Source organism: Malania oleifera, chromosome 2 (genome assembly GCF_029873635.1).
Source record: "Malania oleifera isolate guangnan ecotype guangnan chromosome 2, ASM2987363v1, whole genome shotgun sequence".
NCBI classification, from domain to species: Eukaryota; Viridiplantae; Streptophyta; class Magnoliopsida; order Santalales; family Ximeniaceae; genus Malania; species Malania oleifera.
Genome location: NC_080418.1, coordinates 129,773,668 through 129,796,462, shown reverse-complemented (window position 1 = coordinate 129,796,462; position 22,795 = coordinate 129,773,668). Strand labels below are relative to the sequence as shown.

Below are 22,795 nucleotides of genomic sequence, written 5' to 3'. Positions count from 1 at the left end.
ACCTATAATTACAATATCATCCACATATAAGAAGGATCCTACCTAATTAAGTGTGACGATAAATCATAGTGTGATCCAATGGACACCGTCGAAAGCCAAACTAAAGTACTACAATTCAGAATCTGCTCCCCAAATGAACACTTCAATATCCCCTTTCCACAACGAGGGCACTAAATTCATGTAGCAAGTATCCAAGGTCTAATACCAACTCTCTAGGGTTAAGCATTTCACATGCAAAACTAGCTAAAGCGCTCTTGTTTAACTAGTCATTCAAAGATTACTGCAATTTATCAACAGAACACATTCAAAGCAGTAGTTCAATGTAAAGTATCGGAAGTAGTACGCAATTCTTGAAAACAATGACAAGCAAACGGTAAACATTGAAGCAACATAATTCATTAAACAACACCTCTGTAAGCAATGTGTGTTTAGCGTGAGAGGCAAGTAAGCTAAACAAATTTATAAAAGCTAGAGAGTTTTACAAGACGGATTAACAATCACCCTCCCCTAAAGAGCTTTATATGCTATTTTATCTCTAGCACTAGGAAACACCATATTGTCCAAGGAGAAATACTCTCATTTTACACTAGGACATAAACACACTCAAAGCATAATACCCACAGCAAGCTTGCTAGGCTCTCCTTACAAGTCAAAACGTATATTGGAACACGTATTATGATATGAGATTTCTTACTACCTATCGCCTAATATTAGTATTCACATGATGGTAACACATCCCATGCACACAAGGCAAGCAGTCACAGAAAAGCATAATACCCTAAACAAGCTTGGCTCGTGACACCAGTGGATGACATCCTATCGATAAGATAGCAGACAATGAATACGGCATCATTCCAAAACACTTTAAAACATGCATTTGATAAAGTATGGTACGAGTAACTTCAAAAACATCTCTTCTTTGCAACCCTGTCTTGTTGTGGAGTATGAGTCATATAGGTAGTGAATCGAGTACTAAAGTGCTTTTTAACATTATCACTTCAAAGTATCCAAACATGCAAACCAACTTGGGTATTTATTTCGAAATAAAAGAAACAAAAGATATGAAATTACTCACTATCTTTTATTAAATAGAGCCAAGTCATCCTTGAATACTCACCAACAAATGTTACAAAGTATAGAAAACCCAACTTAGACACGTCTTGACTAAGACCTCAAAGATAAGAATGGACTACCACGAAAGGGCTCGCTGCCCGTTTATTGACTCAAGAAGCAAAAGGAACACGATGATGCTTTTCCAATAGACAAGGTTCACATTCAAAACTATACACAAGACTCAAAGTAGGAACTAGTTGTTTTAATTTTTTTGATGAAGGATGACCAAGGCAGCATTGGATTAGGAATGGTGTGGTAGCAGCAGTGCTAGCAATACAAGGAAGTAGCGGCCCAAGTGGTAATGTCCACTAGTTTCACGCCCTCCTTCAATTGTCTCCCTTGTATTCAAATCCTAAATGACCAAAAAATTAGAAAAGATTGTTCCTAAACAATTCATGGATTTGGTAATCTTGCTAACTCGCATAAGGTTGAAAGGGAACTTGGGCATGTACAAAACCAAAAGAAAAGAAAAAGACAAAGTGCAATTTATAGTCCATGTTCCCTTAACAACAGTGGTAGACCCATTCCGTAAGTGTAACTGGAGCTAAGTTTTCAAATAATAGAGAGTAGAGAAGAAATTAGGCATATATGTTATCTAATCGATGGCAACTGAATCTATAACCCAAGGACTAGGACGAAAAGGCAAGATATGCGGCAATGCGAATGGAAGCATGCTAGGATGCTTGATACTGCTAGAATTTGACATACTCTTCCTCTGGCATAGTTACAATACGTTGCTCCCCACTTGGACGTGAAAATGTGGAATCAATGATGGCTACATTGGCCATTGGCCATACAAGGCAGCTTACCATGGAGATCCCAATAGTGCTCAATAGTATAACCTCCTTGTACACAATGAGTGCACTTGAAAGGAGGACCTCTACCTCGTCTATCTCTTCCCCCACAACTACTGAAACCACCTTGAGAGCTTCTGCGGCTGCTTGGTAGAAAACCAAAATTACTCATGTAACAAAAGAAGTCCTCTCAGAGCCAAAGGTTCAAAAACTAGATGCAAGGGTTGGGGGATGTGTGCTGGAGGAAGCACTAAGTATATGAAATTAAGCATCGGCAAAGGATGGCAACTCTGCACTACCAAGAATCTGGGACTGGATTGACTTGATAGAACTCGAAGAATTGCCATTTGCTCCCTATGCTTTTGTATCTCATGAACATCAACAATTATAGGTTGCACAATGATATGCTCCTCATGGATACACTTCATCTCTACAAAGTACTCTATGACACTCCTCTCCCTATTGTAACTATAAGTACTCCAAGGGTAGATCGTACTATGTGTAATGTCATAAAGTACAAGGGCTTGACATAGTCCCAAATATTCTTACATACATCCAAATGCATGCACATCCAAGCAATCTGGGGTTCCATCAAGTTCCACAAGGGGAAAAAATTAGTGCATCTTCCTAAATCCACACATCTTTCCTTTTATCATCACAGAGCCTAGACTGGAACAAGTGTTTAGAACTTTAGATTTACCCAAGCCTGTCAAATAGATCTGAACAACCTTAGACCACTAAACATAATTCTTTCCATTCAACTTTTATATTGCTATCTGTGACAGAGATGAAGGAAACATACTTTTGGGATTCATAGAATAGACTCCATCCCAAGACTCACAAAAGAAACCAATGACAAACAAGGCAAACTTTTAAAACAACGAAAAATAAGGTGAACCACTAACACAACCACAAACGAATCACCAACAACCCAACATAACACTACCACAGCCCCCAAAAATTAACCTACACACACTACCACTGCCCCAAGGGACCAACCGATCACCATAATGGTACTAAACAACAACTAATAAGTTGCCACGAGCAAACAATCGAAAAAGGTTGGATATTTGATAAAATACATGACACAACTTGATAATATGGTATATGGAAGGATTAAAGTCATTTCGAAAGGAAATAGCAAAAGAGTTCTCACTTGCTGACGTGTGGGCACATGTGGTAGCTCCTTTAGCACAAAATTTCACCCACTTACAGATCAAAGGATTTTGTCACTAGTATGGTGTTGGCTTTGTGAAATATGGAAGGGTTCTTGAGATCTTGGAAAGGGCATTCTAGGAAGTTTCCAATGACTATAATACACTTACTCTACTTATTAACATAACACTATGCATACTACTAATGCTAACTGACCAAAATAACCATTAAAATCAAACTAATATAACAAAAATAAAAATTATTATAATTATTTTACTTAATTGTTATATTTTCAAAATTCGCTTTACAATAACAATCTTATTATACATGACAATTGCAAAGTAGTAAAAATATTTTTTAATTATATTTTATTATATTTTTAAATTTTCATTTTAAATTTATGAACATTTTTATTTTAAATTTGTTCAAATTCATATGATCATTTTATTTTTATTTTTATTTTAATAAAAAATATGTATAAAATGAATTTTATCTAAAAAAACTATTTCTAGATATTCAAATTTTCTGACAAGAAGTTGCCAAAACAATTAAAAACCATAAAATTTGATTTTTAATTTTTTCATAAACAGCTGAAAACCAATAACAGAAATAGAAAACTAACAACATAAACAAATGTTTTATAATTTGTTTCTGCACCGTGCAAAAACAAAAACAAAAAATAAAAAACAACAACAATACCAAACAGGCCCATTAGAGTTCTTCTAGGCAAATCCCAAGGTGTCCATCAGCAAGCTGGGGCTGTTCCTTCTTTCAGCAACAGTTGAGGCCAGCTGAGAGCTTTGAAATAGTTGTACAATAAGGCTAAGAGCTTAAAGTTGCAGGCTTGTACTAGTTGTGCATTATCTTTGTAGTTTCTTACTTTCTTCATCTTCTTTTCTCTTGTAATCGACAGGCCAAAGACCTATCTTTTTTCCCCAAAGCAAGGAGCATATAGCTTTTTTTTCCTTCTTTTCTTTTCAACTGACAAAAAATTTTTCTTCCTTAACAAAAAAGTTTTTCTTTTTCTTCTTTTCTTCATCTTCCTCCCCTCTTTCCTTCTCCTCTTTCTTCTTTTTCTTAGTCTGATGACAAAACCACAGAAGCTGAGAAGTTTACATCAGTTCCTTGAATTAAGATTAGCAATTTCTTCTTCCTTCTCTCTTCATTCTTTTTGCTTTTCTTTTTAATTACAATTATTACATAAACAAGCTGCAACAGTCCGCCCTTTGCAGAGCACATTGAAATTCAGACTATTCAGATTTTTTTTCGGGTCAAGATTGTTGAAGGAAAACTTGCTAGGTGCTAGCTAGCAAGCTAGCTAACAATCTTGAAATTTGTTTTAATTTCTTCTTACTACCAAGTTTTTAGGCTTAAATTTATTGAGACCATAAAATGTCAAGTACAAAAATTTTAAATTTATTTTACATTGTAAGTAGAATCTTATGATCAATGATCCAATCCTGCGACCCCCCAATGATCTTATGTACGATCCCGATTCTAACAACCTTGAGTATACCACCACCATAAGTTTCCATCATCAAAAGATTGCTAAACCTTCAACTTATAATAAGTGTACAAACAGGGTTTTATCATGCATAATCCTATACCTTTGCAAACTATTCACAAATTTATGAATTGCACAAATGAATCTTGGATTACTTGAAAAAAAAAATTAATAAGCTAATATAGTGAACAAAAAACTGCATCCCTCTCAACTCCATTCATGCTATCCAAGACAAAGATTAAAAAAGGAGAAAAAAAAAAAAACTCTATTTATGATTCCATGCCACATATATACAAAATTCCTTCAAACTATGCCAAGAACACTAGGCATTCTTGACAGCATCACCATGTTTTTCCAGAACTTCAAAATCCAAAAACCTCCTAATGACAAATAATCCAAATTTTGAATAAGTCAGTACAATTTGCATTATGCAGCATTGCCACCACCAGCTACTACCAACCAAAAGCTAAGGCAGTTTATAACAAGACAAGTTAGTCTTAGACATAGGAATATTTGGAGGCATTAAGTCATGTTTGGTATAACTGTTTCTCAACATATATTCCAACTAGAACAGTTCACAAAGCAACCATAGCATACATACTACTACCAAAAAAACATTACAACAACAATTTGGAAATTTTTTCCTTCAAGAAGTACAAACTTTAGAATCCAACAAAATAACGTTAGACATGTCAAAGTCGGACAAAATAGAGCTCACACATATGAAATACACTATACATATTCCTCCTTGTCAAAAACTCAAAACTGAGAACTCTCTTTTACCACTTTTTACATGAAACACATCAATGAACATATAAAAAACTAAATAACTAAGAACGAACAAAAGGGTAAAACTTCTCAAATTTTTTAAAAAAGGAGAGAGAACAAAATAAGAAAGCAAGCAATGGATAGGCATAAAAATATTCTACTCAATAGATATATACTTCAATTGATTTAGCCAGACTGCCATCTGTAATTATGCAAGCAATCTCCAGTATTCGATCAACTTCAACATCTAAACCTACATAACAGCAGAAAATGAAAGATACTATAAGATAAGAGTTATTTCATTACATCATCAACCATTCAATCATTTAAATAATTACACGGTATGAAAATCCGATAATGAAAAAAGAAGAGAAGAGTTTTAAAAAATGTACAAACAGATGCAGCTGTATATTCAATTATACATGACAGAGAGTTATTAGTAAGGTTATGACTTTTACCAATTCACAGTGGAAAGCTACTGACATATACTACACAAAAAGCTGTGGCAAATAAAAATAATCAAGCATTATGTGTAAATACAAGTGTACATGAGAGAGGGAGAGAGAGAGAGAGAGAGAAGCCATTTACAATGGAGCACTTGACTGAAAATTTATGAGCGTCAAAGAAATACAGTAGAAAGATACCATAGGATGCACAACCACAAAAGCAAAAGACGGTAAAAATACTATATTATTTGACATTTGAACATCACCCAGGTCATCACACATCTTCACTGGTTTATAATTTTATATGTATTAAATCTCATTTCTTGAAAAAGAGACTCTGCTCAGCATTATTTCAAAACGTAAGTGTGCCACAAGTCTCTTCTCATCTCCTACACTTGAACAAACTAAAACATAAGACCTCTTGCTTTCCATAAGCACCCACAAAGGCATGGTAGCCTGAGCTTGGGCTTCTGTCCAGATTATTACAGTCCACGCCTGCATCTAAATATCCAGGATTGCTAGAGATAATTGGCAGGGCTAAACAGAGAAACTCCCCTGTAATAGCTAAAAATATAGCATGCTCCCTCCCAATATGACCATCTTGCATGATCTAACTCAGTTCAAAAGTCAAGCTATATCGCTGTCAATTATATTAAACTCTTTACAGGTCATCCATATCTTCTTGAATCATTAAAGAGCTTGCACACATTTTTATCATACCTTTTTTAGATAGGAAAAGAATTTATTAAAAATGAAGTACAAAAGATGGAGAACTATCTGTTGAACATGGAAAAAGTTATGAAAGAGCTCCACTCCAATCCTTCTGCAAATTAGTGAAAGAAACACCCAAAAAAAAACATTTCTGAAACTAAAGCACAAGGAGAAGCAAGAAAAACTACCCTATCCCACAAGTAGGAATGTGTAACATGATCATTAGGGGGCATTTGGTTCCCAGCATCTTTCACCATTCCCAAGAATGGCCATGACATCTCATTCCCACCTTTGTTTGGTGCTGGAATTTGACGTGGCACGTATATTAACAGCATAGGCACGCTATCCCCCCTAGGTAAGTTTTATGGGAATCCCACTCCCATGGGAGCCCTACTTTTAGGAGCAAAATGCTCTAACTGTTTTGGACAGTCGCCCCTAAAATATAAATAAAAATTAAATTATTATTTTGTTATAATTATATAATATAATAGTTAGGTTTTAGAGACCAAATTGTCCCCAATTATTTTGATTAATTTTATTAAATTTGAAATAGTTGATTTTTTTTAAAAAAAAAATTGTTGAAAATTTAAAGACATGGATTTAATTAGGTACATTTCTAAATACCCGTCAGCGGTAAGATTACTCCTTTGTGACTAGTTGTTCACTGGTTCAAGTCCAAGGAAACAGCCTTCCTGTATAAAAGCAGCAGTAAGGCTGCATACACTGAGACAGCCCTCCCCCATATAATCTCCCATTTCATCATCCTTGTTTATTACATTAATATGCTCTGAAGATCTGAAGCCCCCAAAATTCTAAGAAACCCCCACTACACAAGCCCCTTATTGCAAATCTAGTTCTGGTGTTTCATCAGGGAGGTCAGAAAACTCACAAGTAGTCTCCCCTTTCTTTTCCAAGATCAAAAGTTATAATGAGTCAACCCCTCCCCATAACTCGTTGCCCACTTCCGTCTCTCTTCAACCTTCCCCTGCATTACCTTCTTCCATCCCTCAACAACCCTGCACTTTCACTTTTGACCCCACCTCTCATTTGTCCCATTTGAGTTCCATCAATACCCCAGTCCACCATCTCCTCTCCCATTGTTATCCCTTTCCCTCAGCATATCTCGGGAAAAATTGAACTTAAAATTTTTTTCTGAGATTCTTGCCCTGCAAATCTCTCATTCCAACTGCCATCTTCAGGATCACTCTCTTCTTCAACCTGCAAATTCCAACCAAATTTTCTGCAAGACTCCCATCCCTCTCAAATTGAACCCCAAGTTTGAAAATTTCCACTTAAGTAGGTTTTTTCCCTATTCTCTGAAACATTGACAATCACTGTTGAGATTCCATAGATTCACTTGAAATAATTAATATGTTAAAAGAGTTTATTCTAGCTGGCCAATAGATTGTAGACTAACTTTATATTTTACTGCAAAAAATTTTTTAAACTTTGTAAAATTTATTTTAGTGAACTGTAATCCAATTAAATTATTTGGACAACTCCCCCATTAATCTAGAATGAAAGCTTTATTGTTTCATTGAAGGATCCAGTCTCTGCATTACAGTTGTCCCCCCCCCCCCCCTCCTTGCTCAATAACAAAGCCCCGATCTTTTGTAATTTCATCCAAGACTCTAAAAAATTTCCACCACAAAAGTGCTTGTTTCTCCATCAGGAATTCCAGCAAAGACCTTATGCCTGAATCAAAAAACCTCTCAATAGATATTAACTTGCCTAATTGTTTTCTCCAAAAATTGAATTAGGATTACCCATTTTGAAATCTCAACTTCTTAACCCATGGATAGTCTGATTTATCTGACGAGAACTGCCGAGGTTGATCTCATACCCAAATATACTCAACTCGCCCCCAATACCAAGAGAGAGGACCTTCCTCCAGATTTCTCCATGACTCATAAATACAGTCAATTTCGTTTCTCAAAATGTAAACTTTTCCTGTCTGCTTTGATGAGACAGGAGAAAGCCAGGAAATCTGTCATCATCACTGTTAATGCCACTGTTCCAGCGCTGTTCATCCAATGTTAAATTCACTGTTGTTCTGGAATCAATTCCTCACTGTTAATAACTTAAGCACATTTGTGCATTTTTGTTTGCTAAAAAGGACATCTTGTCCACCACTTCATATCTTCTCTGCTTTCTTATCTTAATAAATTTCTTTATTTATCAGAAAAGAAACCAAAAAAAACTACAAGACAATAAAAAGTAAAAACATTGTATTGATCAAACCATGAGTGCCCATTCTCACCATTGCTTCCAAAAATCAAAACAATTCCACAACAAAACTCAAACAAGAAGATCAAAATAAATTGCAAAGAGCCTACAACCAGGTGTTTTTTAGGATGATTAACGGAAAAACCTCACCTGTCATTTCCAAGTCAATCCAAACAAGGGGCAGCTTGTAATTAATAGAATCAACTGAAGGCATCACTAAATTTTGTTGATTGTGTTTCTCCTTTTTGACCATGTCACTTGAATTGTCACCTTTTTTCTTCTTACCTGTCTCCAATTATCAATATCAATGAATACATAGATATAATCTTTTAAGTCAAATCATGTATGCGTCCTAAACAATTAGATATGCATATAATGAAGTTGTGAGCACACATGCACACATACAAGTAGACATACCTTATAGCCTTGAAATACACTAGTCAACCAAAAAGCTGAGTTTACCATAACTAATCATCTAAAAATGAAAGCACATTTTTTAGATAAAAAATAAATTTATTTCAATAGAATAAAGAAAATACAAAAAATAATAAAAATAAATAAAATTATGTAAATAAAATTACGTACATTTTCAAAGATAAAGAAAAAAATTAAGAAAACTAAAAAAAAAAAAATTGTTTTAAAAATTAATATATTTTGTAAACTACCTGTTGGCCATTCCAATACCAACTTAAAATCATTAAGTAAATCATGCCAAGCGAAATTGATAACATTACAAAGTTCAATTTTTTTTTCAATGATGTAAGATGCAACTCTAAATTATTTTCAAAAGGTTGAAGTTCAAGTAGAGAGCATTCCTTCGATATAAATATGTGGTTAAATTTTGAAGTTTTATTTAAGATTCACAAATCCAAAATGCACAAAAGCATTGATTCAAAAGGTGCAAAAAACATGGCTTTCATACAAATACAGAAGCCTTGGTTTATAATGCGTTTGAGATTTCGACAAGGCATGACAATGATTGAGGATATTCAAAGGGTCCTGGTTCGTGGTTTAGTGCTAGAAATCATTCATTTCAATTTTCAACAGTTGCAAAGTGAGAAACATTAGGGTTTTTGCCTCTAGTATCAGATGAACATGCTTCAGAGGATTCCATTATGGGTTTTCTTTGTTCATTTAAAACCGACAGAAAGGTGTTAAAGTTTGGATCACCTGGAATATGGTTCAGTGTGCATATCTGAGTTCACAAGAAGGCAAAATTTCTTTCAAGACCTACACTATGAGGAAGTGTGGTGGGTTTTGAAACAGCTTATTTCATTTTGGTCTGGCACTGTGGATTAGATCATGGATCAGACGGCTTATTATTAAGAGGTGCAGGGGGATTGTCAGTTTGAGGCTCAGAAGAAGAGAAAAGGAGATGGGTGGTTCGCGGCAACTGTGGACAAAGAATATGGCAGTGAAATGTCAAATCAGAACAGTGCATTCCAGAGACTGTTAAGTTGGCCATTTGCCAACATTCTGGTTCAATACACAGTAAAGGTTGTGCATCGCACTGGCAAAGGTTTTTCTAATAGCAGATGCGATCCTCCTGCCATGAATCAGGAAAAGATTCCAGTTGTTAGAGATAGCAGATTTGTTCATAGAACTGCCGTATCATCTTTGAATCTTAAAATTGGTGGGCCTTACAGGTATGGACCCTATTGTCTTGGGAATAAAGGTAGCGGGCCTTACAAATTTGGGCCTATGATTGACAGCAGAGAAAAACCGATTGTGGCTGAGAAAATCGAACTAAGCAGTTGGTTGCGATTGTGTCTAACATAAAGAAGCCTGAATGTGGGAGCTGAATAATGGGCTAGGCTCATCAACAAAACAAAGAGAGACTGGGTAATAGGTCCAGTCTTCCAGTGGAGTTCAGGAGTCAGCCAGCTGGGAGAGACATTGTTGAAGGCAAAGAGAACGGTATAGCTGAGAAGAATGTAGGAAAAAGATGTAGTTGTTTCGCAAGGGGAAGAGTATGGTGGAGGAAATTACCCACAAACTAATAGTTCCGAAATTGAGGGCTACATAGGATATTAAGATGTTGATACAGGTGGTTTAATGAATTCTAAACATTCAGCACCCAATGTCCCTGTGCAGTGAGCTTTTTCATCTTTGTCCACTGCTCTGAGGTCAAGAAGCAAGGGGAGACCTAAAATATAGAATACTTTAAATCTGATGATAATATGAGGAGCTTATGTGGAACTGAACATGAAGTAGAGGAGGAGTTTGAGTCTCTATCATCTTTGTGCCCAAATGTGGAGGAGTCCACGTTGTAATGTGGAATTGGGTGAATGCTCTCTGTTTGAGCAGCATGAGAAGGAGGATATTGGCTCTAGGAGTTCCTCAAAGATAGGTGTTCGCCATTTGAAGAACACACATAACCAAGTAGAAAATTTAATAGTATAGAGGCCTTTGCAAAGATTGGTGTTCGCCATTTGAAGAACACACATAACCAAGTAGAAAATTTAATAGTATAGAGACCTTTGCCTATTGCCTCTTCCAATAAGTTTCTTCCCGTTGCTGCTTGAATCTGGTCAGATAAAAGGAGGGTATTGTTGTGCAAAAGCCTATCTTGGAGGATTAACAGGGCTCCAATCCCAAAAAGGTATCTTACCCAATTCCAATATGTCTAATAATACTAATAATTCTTTGCGCCAAAGGCCTACACAGATCCTCCTCAGTGACCAATGAACAACTTACCCAATTCCAATATGTGTAATAATACAAATAATTCTTTGTGCCAAGGGCCTACACAGATCCTCCTCAGTGACCAATGAACAACAAATTGTAAAGAAGTCTGTAATCCCATCAGCTATCAAGCAAGAATCATAAGTAATCTCAAACCTCCCCTCCCCCTTTCAAAAAAAAATCCCATTCCCTAATCATGTTGCTTCTCATCTTGCCATTCTCCAACCTATGGAAAACCTTACCCTATGTTTGGTTCATAGAATGTCTATTCCTAGGAATAGATTAGATAGAATAGGTTAGTTATAATAAGCTATACAAAAAATAATGTTGATATCATAAAGTAAATAACAATGTGGAGCTTTTTATGAGTTCATAACAAGGAATAGATAAGGAATAATAATTCTCATACTTTACTGTGGGAATGTCTATTTTTTTCTTATTACTCGTTGAATGAAATAATAAGGAACATGCAAGGAATAGCTTTTACCTACATTCCCAAAATTTTCACTATATTCCATCTTATTACAAGGAATAGCTATTCTGCAAACCAAACAAGCCGTTAGAATTGTTAAACACCATTTAAATTTAGTCTACAACCCACAACTCCTCACTTCCTAACCCCACCTACTCTTAAGTCATTTTTCAGCACCACCTTCACAATCTTCTCACTCCAAAAGGCCCTTCTCTTTTCTATCCAACAAATCAAATTCACCCAGAATGCTAGTCTTCTTTGCCCTAATATCCCCTAAAAATTCAATGTTCTACATTTTCAACACCTCTTTCTTATAAACCTAAACCATTCCCAACCCTTCTCACCATCCTCACACCAATAAATCCTAACCAAAGACTAAAAAGAAAGATAATCAAGCTAAATATTTTTTCGAATCGTCCCACTTGACCTTACTAGACTCTAATAATATATAAAAATGATCCAACACTGGTCTTGACGATAACCCCTAAAAGAGATAAGGAAACTCATCTTCCCAGTCACTGCAAAACAAGAACCTATCTAATCGACTTGCAACTGCTCTCTCCCGACCCACAGACCAAAAAATAAAGTATCACCCAGTGGAATATCCCTCCATCCACATTCCCTGATAAACCAATCAAAATTCTGCATACTAGATGTAATCCTACCTCCCTACTTCTTTCGCAGGAAATCTCAGCACATTAATCCCCACCCCTTGAGCCCACTTAGGATAACAAAACAAGATCACAAAAAACCATAAATTCCACCTAACTCATCCCAAAAGAATAAGACCTGAGAATAGGCTTAATAGGACAATACACCAACAAAACTGCCATTGAACCCTGAGTTTCACTTCCAACAAAACCAAGAAGGAGAAAAACTCGAAAGACTGTCAATTTTGAAGATAGAGTGAGTATCCCACAAAACAAAGATCCACTTTATCCACTCCCATAGAAGGAAAAGCCTCCCACTCCTTACACCTATTCTCCCAAATACTTTGTCCACCCCCTTCCCATCCACGCTTTTCACTTTGTTTCTTAAAATATATATGTATTTCCTTAACAAGCATTTTTCTTCCTTGAGACCCCAAACCATCACATTCCAACTAATGACCTTCATAATTTTTAACCACTTTGCCACCTTGCCTCACCCCCTACCACCTCCATAATTCACAGAAGTAGCTATTTTATTCAATTCTTTTTGCATCCTTTTTTTTTCTGGCATATGTCTTAGGAATTTAGGAGTAGCGACCACTTTCAACGCTTTCCGTAAAAGATTCACTAAGTTAATTCTCAAACAGTCAAGAGTCCTCATGGATCCTGGTAGTCTCTCAACCCCCCCCCCCCCAAAAAAAATAAATAAATAAATAATGACAATAATTCCTCTCAATGAGTTTCTTCCCTTGGCACCAAAAATTATTAGTATTTATTAGACAAATTAGGAGTCCAAAGATATCTTTATGGAATTGCAGTCCTCTTAATCCTCCAAGATAGGCTCATGCACAGCAATACCTGCATTTTTATCTAGAGAAAACTCAATAATGACATAGATAGGAAGACACACGGAAAGGAACAATTGCCAAAGACACATCTTCAATTAAATTTCCTAGTCTGTTGTTTGTGTTCTTTAGATGACGAACACCAACCAGTGCTTCTACAGAGGTCCTCCTAGAACCAATATCCCCCGCTTGATGCTTCCCAAACAAAGAGCATTCACCGAATTCCACATCACATTCTGTGAGCTCCTCTAAATTTAACCGTTGAAGGAGCTAGAGAAACAAACTCATCCTCCAACCCATGTTCACCCATTAAGAGGTCAATAACAATACCAAATCAAACTAACATAACCATCCCATATCCTCCTCCAACTCAAAGAATTCGATAGTAGAATCTCCCCAAGATTAGATTCCTCATCAAGCTGCATCGCTCCTCTCAAAGAAGAAAGAGCACAGCAAAGGGGCAGTAGGCTCTAAATCATTAGACTTCATTAGATAACCTGAATTAGAATTGGCCCTAGCCCCCTTCGAATCCAATGCATCAATTTGGGTTCAATCCAGATACTTTCCTCCAACAATTGCTACCACTTTCAAATCACCTCCTTATTCGTAGAGCATTTTAGGACACACTTTCCCCTTCGCCTTCGTCTATCAAGATTACTTTCAAATCAATCACTTCCATCTCTCTTTTTAATCCCGCATAGAGACCCAAGTCAGTCTGCTCCCATGGTTCCAATGATGTGCATGGTCTATTATTTAACTTACAACAACCTGGATCCTTTAGCTTAGACTACGGCCAACAGAAGTTGAACCAGACACTGAATCTAAATATATGAATTATTTTAACTGTTCGGTATCTATTATCTAAATATGTGCTGTTTTTCAATTTTTTTGTTTAGTAAAAGAAATTTCATTAATGGAATAAGAATATACAGCCAGGAGAATAAGGCATCTCCTAACGTAGTCTGTAGAATCGAAATAAAAAACACAAAGAAACAATCTGAAAACTAAAAACAAGAGAGAGAAAAAACCAACACAAACTAACACTTCAAAACACAGCCAATCGCACTGAATATCAGAAAAGCTCACCCCCCTTAAAATTCCCCTGCCTCACACACCAAAGAGAAGCCAAATAATGTACCTTTTCCCAAACCAACAAACGAGACAACTTCTTCCCTAGAAAAATGCATGCATTATGCTCCATCCACAACCCCCAAAAAACAGCGAAAAAAGCAAATTTCCAGAACGCTGCCCCTTCCTTTTTCCTGGCAAAACCAGCAAAAGAAACTGCCAAAAAGTCCTCCACTGCCTCTGAACTCACCCAACATTCCCCTAAAAAACCAAATAGGTTATTCCATACCCTCCAAGCATGATCACAACGGATGAATAAATGTGATGCAGATTCTGAACAATTAAATAAAGAACACATATGTCTGAAGATATAGCCTTCAAAGGTCAGCTAACCTGCAGCAAGTTATTGTACTAATTCTATCAAGCGCAACCAACCAGATAAAAGCCTTGATTTTAAAGGGGACTTTGGCCTTCCAAATGGATCTACAGAGAGGAAAAAGTAAACTAGACCTATTCAGGAAATTTCAAAAAGATTTGCAAGAGTAAACCTTGAAGGATCCAAAGACCAAGACCGACTATCCTCCTCTAAAGAAAAACAACAGTTATTCAACAAGACTAGCAAAGAGGATAGCTCTACCATCTACCTATTGTTTAACGATCTACAGAAGTGGAAATCCCAAGAAGGCAAAGGACCACCGGAATCAAGAAAAAAAGAAGAAACAGAATCATCCTGTCCTGAGCTCAAGCGAAAAAGGCGTGAAAAAGAGGTGGACAAAACTGCATTCCCCAACCAAGTATCTTTCCGAAAAAGGATATTACTACCTCTTCTTACTAGGAGTTTAATATGGGGAAACGAAGAAGGGATAACTCTAAGAGATAGATTTCCACAAACTCTCAGAAGAACATCTAAATCTCAAATTAGTAACCCACCCATTCTCGTTTAATCCATACTTACTTTTAACAACTAAATGTGACAAGGAAGAATTCTCTAGTGGAAACTGCCAAAGCCATTTAGCCAAAAGAGCTGTGTTTTTAGACACTAAATTTCAAATACCCAAGCCACCCTCCTGTTTAGACCTACACACCACTCCCCAACTTACCAAATGATCCCTAAAACCCCCTACCCTCGACCACAAGGAGCCCCTCATTATCTTCTCAATCTTAACCTTGAAAATTGAAAGAAAATATAAAGGGAAACTAGAAAAACAAGCCTAGACAAGTGTTATTCTACCACCAAGAGGAAAAAGAGCACCTTTCCACCCATCCAATCTCTTAGAAATCCTTTCCACAATAGGATCCCTAACAGATCTAGGGTTACCCCACAAAGGAACCCCAAGACAGGAAAGCGCCAATCCGAAACACTACAAACCACCTCCACAAATAACTCCCTAACACTCTCAATGGGCATATTGATAGTCGCAATACTGCTCTTCCCCATAGTAATATTAAACCCAAAAACCTTCTCGAAAACGTGAAGGAGGCCCAAAATATTCATATGATCCTCTATAAAGAAGATAGTATAATCGGCAAACTGATGGTGCAACACCCTGAACACCCCCCCCCCCCAGGCACCTCCAAACCTTTCAATAAACCTCTCCCTATCCACCATCTTACTCAAAACACCAGCCACTAAAACAAACAAAAAGGGGGAAAGAAGGAAACTTTGCCTAATCCCTCTCATAGCCTTAAACCAAGATTTAGACTCGTCATTCGCTAAAATTGAGTAGCTCACAATATACAAACAGCCTCTAATCCAACACCGCCATCTCTCACCAAACCCCTTCCTTACAAAAATCTTATCCAAGAACTTCCTGTCAGCAATGAAGGCTCTGATACCATGTCAGTTTTTGGTCTTAATTTGTCAATTTTGGTCTGAATTTCCCTTCCATAGAATTTGCTTTCAATATATAAGAAATTTACATAGTTGGTGCCATAGTTTCAGGCAGATTTTCAGCACCTAAATGCTGCGACAATTTCAGGAATATGCTGCCAGAATTTCAGGCACATGTTCAGTGCCAGCATGCTGCTTGATTTGCAGCATTATTTACAGCTGCTTTATACAATATAAATATAAACTAAACATCATAGAATACAAGTCACTAAACATGTTTTCCCACACTCCCCCTCAAGTTGGGGAATAGGTATTTTCCATTCCCAGCATGGATACAATACTCTGAAACACTGAATTACAGTAGCGGTTGTCTCTGCAACCTCCGACATTCTTCACGAACAATAATCTCTTGGCGATTAAGGTCGATCACTCGAAACAGAAACCACCAGCAATGAAGGCTGGCAACGGCAGAAATAAGAATGGAAACTGCTCTAAGAGATTTCAGCAATGAAGGCTGAACAGAAAAGTAACGGAAACCACCAGCAATGAAGGCTGGCAACGGTAGAAATAAAAATGGAAACTGCTCTAAGAAATTTCAGCAATGAAGGCTAAACAGAAAAAGTGCAAAAATACTCTGTTTTTGAACTAAAACCAGGGTAAAACAGGGTACAAAGAAGCAGCAGTAGGCTCTGATACCATGTCACTTCCAATCCACTCTATCATAAGCTTTCTCAAAATCCAACTTAAAGATGATTCCCTCCTTCTTCCTTCTCCTAACATCCTCAACAACCTCATTGGCACCCAAAATGGCATCCACAATTTGCCTAACCCTCACAAACGCACACTGAGCCTTAGAAATAGTCCTATCAAGCACTGCACTCAACCAAAATGGCATCCACAATTTGCCTATCCCCCACAAATATACACTGAGCCTTAGAGATAGTCCTATCAAGCACTGCACTCAACCTATTAGCTAAAACTTTAGTGATGATGGCTTATAGGTTTATAGTCAAATATCTTGATGGATTTATTCTTCTTCGGCATTACAGTTATGAAAGCAGAACTGATACTCTTGCTTAAAATCCCATTCCCATAAAATTCATTAAAAACCTTAAGCAAGTCAGCCTTAACCACCTCCCAACAATCTTGGAAGAAAGCCATATTAAAATGTTAAGGTACTGGAGCTTTGTCCCTCTCCATCCCAAAAACTGTGGCCCTCACTTCCTCTTCCTTAAAAGGCCAAACCACCTCCTCACCAGAAAAAGGGTCCCAATCTAATCCTTCAACCATTGGTCTACCATCATCATCCTCATAGTACAAATTAAAATAAAACTCAATGATTTCAGAAGCACTTTGACTCTGATCGGAGATGGGGGCTTCCAACTCCCTAATCAAACTCTTCATCATTTTCCCATTACCTATCCTATGAAAAAATATAGAACTACACCACCTCTGATCCATTTTAACTTCGTCTTCTGCCTCCAACTTCTCATTTCCTTGAAAATCACCTCCTCCAAGTCATTCTTCAAAGTTAGTCTTCTCATCTCTTCCTCCCCCGAGATAATACTATCTTCTTCCTTCCTATCTAACTAAGCCAACTCAACTAAAATACTAGCCTTTTTTAAATCTTAAATCTTCGAATACCTTCCTATTCCATTCTTTCAACTTCTCTTTTAACCTCTCCAGTTTTTTAATGAATCTAAAACCTTCCCTCCCCCTCTCCACAACCTCATTCCAAGAGTTCCTAATTGGGGGCTCAAAGGAATCATGAACCAACCACATGTTTTCAAACCTGAAAGGAGTAGGACCCCAAGCAACCTTCCTCAATTCCAACATGATGGAAAGTGGCTAGAAGAGGGCCTAGGTAAAATAGATTGAGAGAGATAGGGAACTCATCCCCCCATTCCATATAGAAAAGGAATCTGTAAATCCTACTTGCCACTGCTCTAGCACCTTCCGCTAACCATGTAAATCTCAAACCACAATCCCTAATAAAGAAGTCAAAGCTCATCATAGTAGCAATAACTCTATCACCCCCTTCTTCTCTCAGGAAACCTCATAGCATTAAAATCACCTCCCAAAATCCAATTAGGAACACAAAAGTCAAAACACATAACAAAGCTCATCTAAGATTTGGTCTAGAAGGGCCATCCACCGACGATATCCAACATTGGCCCTGGCCTTTCACTTCTACTAAGGCAGAAAGAGAGAAAAGGCCTACTTACTATCCACTTTAACAATAAAACGAGACTCCCACAACACCAAAATACCACCCGCTAACCCTTGAGAAGGTACAAAGACCCAATCCTTATTATGTCCTTCCCAAATTCCTCTTACAAACAGCCCATCAACATTCTCAAGCTTAGTCTCCTAAATCAAAACAATATCAAGAGAATATCTAAGTAGGACCTCTTTAATTAACCACCCTCTTTCTAAGATCTCCCGACCCTCTAACATTCCAACTAACAATTTTCACAATTTCACTCGTTTCCCTCCCTTCCCAATTCCTTCCCTCCTCCATAATAGATAGAAGAAATTAGGTTCATAAATCTTTTTGAACGTTCTTTTTTTTCCTGCTCATAAGTTCTAGGGCTTATTGGCAATTTCACCTCAACCCCTATGGGACTAACTAATTTCAAACCCAAGTCCTCAAAGAGTTTATTATGATATGGAATACCTCTCTCACTACCCCCCAGTCAAATAGCAAAAGCGCTACCCAAATGAGCCCCCCTGTGGCATAAAGTGTCAAAAGAAAAAATGGATTGAACTAGAAGGGGAAGAATACCCTTTTTAGATTTGGATGAATTTGAACCAACCATAGGAATAGTAGCCTCTTCACCAACACCTTCCCCCCCCCCCTCCCCCCGCCACCACAACTTTACTAAGGAATATCAATAAAGTCCACCATGTTAGAGTTAGGCTCAGGGATAGGGGACCACTCATCATTCAATTCTTTCGTTTGGTTTAAATTGTGTTTAATGTCATTTGTACCCCTTTGCACAGTTTTAGAGAACAATTATGCATACTCTTCCCCAAATAGCTATATACTTTATGTGTGGTCATTGCACTACCCCAAGGATTCCTTCACCTTTTGAACTTTCCTCTATAAGTTTTGCCAAGGCATCCTCTTCGTACAAATCTAAATCAGCTCTCAAATGATCCACCAACAATTCCTTCTCAAAACAACAAAAGATGCTCAAGTCATCTTTCATATTGAATACCTCCTCTTCACTCCCACTAGTCAAATTATCTTCAGCCTGCTGTCCATCATCCCCTTTGACTGCTTTGCCTTTCCCTCCCCCTCAATACAATGTCATAACTATGTCCCCACTACTCTCAGGAATCTTCTACTCCCTTCCTGACTCCCCATCGGCTAAGCTAAAGGATAGTCATGGGTCGGCAACATGCGATGCATTCCTCAGATTCTCCGCCAGCATGTTCGAGTCTCCCGCATTGTGCCTTTGCAACCTCTCCATTCAATTTACTTTGAAAATTTAGCCCAAGCTTCCTTTCTAACTTCCCGCCAACTCCAATCCACCAAACTTACACATTTGGACACTAGAATAATCTTCAATTTTGATGTTTATTTTTTGTTGTCTTTATTATTTCTAAATCAATATTGGTTAATTAATGAATTTAATATAATAAATAAAAATTTTAGGGATATTCTTATTTTGATTTTTATTTTACGTTTATGTTGCAATTTATTCTAAACTTTCATTAAAAATTTGTGTGCACAATTATTTAATACACAAAAGTGAATTTTTTATATTGAATTATTATGACCACAACAACTAAAATAATATCAAAAAAATCTAGTAGCAACCTTTAGTTATCAAATGAAGACATCCAAAGCAATGAGCAAAAAAAACAATTTGCTTTCAAAGAATTCATTTCTCACATCATGGGCAACTCCCACAATAAGAATTATCGTATTTATTTATAGCCAAATTCATTAGATGCATCCAAATAGATAGCCCATAGAGCATATTCAGTAGACAAGTTAACCAAGCACATATAATACAACAGACTTCTAGAAATCTATTGATACTTGAATTCCCAAAAAAAAAATTAAAGCATAATTGTGTGAGTCTCCACCCCAAAATGGAGCATATCTAGAAACAAGAATGACTTTGATCAATTGGAGATCAAAAAACTCAAGGCATAGCTTTTAAATCCTTTGAGATAGAGTAAAAATGTTTTTCAAATAATAGATTCAATCAATGTGATTCAATCTTTGACAATAATCAAACTTTTTGGAACTAATCAAATTGTAGCCACATCAACCAACATGGCCACTATGTTCCAATCTCCCATATTACATAAAACAAGCGTCCTTCAAAATTTTATTGGCCCTTCTTAAATACAACTATTGTCCTCATCTAATATCATGAACTTGACCAATGAATGATAACACCAACGTGGAGTTTGTGTACCAAATCATGCGTATCAAAAGCAAACCCCAATTGATTTTTTTTCAAAACCAAATTCAGCAGTTCGCCTATTATAAGCCAAAGGACGACTTCCATATAGTTGAAAACTACATTGATCATTCTAGAGCAACTTCTTAGCATTTCTGAATTATAGCCCTCAAACATGCCTGAGTTGAAATAATAAAAGGAAACAATTATGCTTCCACCGGCACCCCCACCTACACTACCCATGACTCAAAATTTTCACAATTTAATATCAACCAAAAAAAAAAAAACCCAGATCTCTGAAGATAAGCCAGGTTCGAGTGCCCAACTACTTTGAAAGCAACAAGAACACCCGTACAGGATATAACAGACTCTTGTTCTATTACTGTCATGTTTGGTTTGCGGAATGAAATGGATAAGAAAGGAAAGGAACGGAATAGAAAAGAAATTTGAACGTAAAGCACTATGAAACCAAGTGCTAAATCTGATTCCATTACCCTTGATTACTCTATTTGATACATACCAAATATGCAGTAAGTTTGCTAGGAAAACTAAAATCACCCAATAGCCAACCAAATGAACCTAAGACCCCCATGCTATAGCACCCTTTTAAAGGCATTTCTTCAAGTGATTATTTGCCACTAGACGGCTCTTGAGAGGTGACGAGGTTAAACCCTAAACCTTACACGGCACAACGAGCAAGTAAGCAGCGTGACAGTACCTGCAACATTAGAGCTCTCCCCGACTTTGGCCGCGGCGGCGGTGATCTGGTCACGATCACCGTCGGCATCGAGCTCTAGCGCTGAGAAGGCGTTCGAGAGACGGTCCATCGGCTTCCTACTGATCTACTGAGCCATATGAACCTATGATTGCCAACTGACATAGAAACGAATCAAACATCGCATAATTCGGTTGGGGCCCATGTTCATCTTTTGGTGGGGTCCCATGTTCATTTTTTTATTACCTGTAATATGGTAGAAAGAGAAATGCTAATAAGAAACATTCCTTATGATAAGAATTTTATTAACAATTAATCATATAATGTCATACCAATACTTTAATTTAAAATAAAATAATGCGGATCACATCACCTGGGTGTTAGGTAATGCTCGAATATTATATGCTTTAGAATTTTATAAATTTTAAATTTAAATATTAATTAATATATTACTAATATTGTCCTTGATCATATAAATTGACGGAAAATAATTCATATAACCAATCCCACTTAGTAGGACTAAGGTTTGGTTTTGTTGTTATTGTTATATTACTAATGTTATTATCAACAATATATAAATATTTCTTAATTAATATAATTAAAATTATGAATTTTATAATTATCATAATCTTAAATTTTGGTGTCCATTTCTTCTTGTCTTCGATATTTTTATATCAATATTAGTTAAGTAATGAAGTTAATATAATATTAAATGTTTTATACAATTAATGTGTAAATATTTAATAACTAATTTGACCATAATTACCAACTTATTTTTTTAGGACATTTGATTCGAACCATCTTTCAATATTTTTGGAAATATAATAATCATGATATCTCATTTTTTAATGTTTATTTATGCAGCATAATCTGACATATCAGATATCTTAACATTATTGAGAATGTAAGATTCCCACAAAATACTAACATCCCATTTATACTCATTCCAGTGAGTAAGTTACTAAAGTTACGATTGGTTCGCAAATGTCTGTTCTTAGGAATAGGTTAACTATAATATGTTAGTCAATTAGCTATACGACAAAATTATCTCATTACCATTAAATAAATAATAAAAATAAACTTTTTTATAAATCCATAACAGGAGAATGATAAGGAATAATTATTTTCAAATTTTTAATAGAAATATTCACTTTTTATTATTATGTGCTCAATGAAGTAATAAAGAATATAAAAAAAATAACAATTACATCTACTCTCAAATCTCTCATTGTATTCCATATTATATCAAGAAATATTAATTGCGAACCAAATATAACCTAAGTTCTTAGGGGACCTGCTGTTTGGAGTGCTTTTATTTGATAGGAATGTTTGATAGAAGGACCATGCTGGTCCTCTCGTGACCTAATGTTTTTCTCTCATTCGCATCTATC

At 36.4% G+C, this 22,795-nt stretch overlaps 1 protein-coding gene across 2 annotated transcripts in view; it reads right to left on the bottom strand.

Moving 5' to 3' along the window:
- Window positions 1-21,694, bottom strand: part of LOC131147869 (oligoribonuclease) — a 55,288-nt gene extending 33,594 nt beyond the window's left edge. The window contains exons 1-3 of one of the 2 annotated variants that reach the window (XM_058097498.1): window positions 21,408-21,694; window positions 8,868-9,002; window positions 5,511-5,587 (exon numbers count right to left, since the gene is read on the bottom strand). In XM_058097498.1, the coding sequence (XP_057953481.1) occupies window positions 5,511-5,587; window positions 8,868-9,002; window positions 21,408-21,516 (321 nt within the window). In that variant the 5' untranslated portion in view covers window positions 21,517-21,694. The remainder of the gene's footprint in view (window positions 1-5,510; window positions 5,588-8,867; window positions 9,003-21,407) is intronic. The other variant, XM_058097499.1, reaches the window with a different exon arrangement.
- Window positions 21,695-22,795: the final 1,101 nt, after the last annotated feature.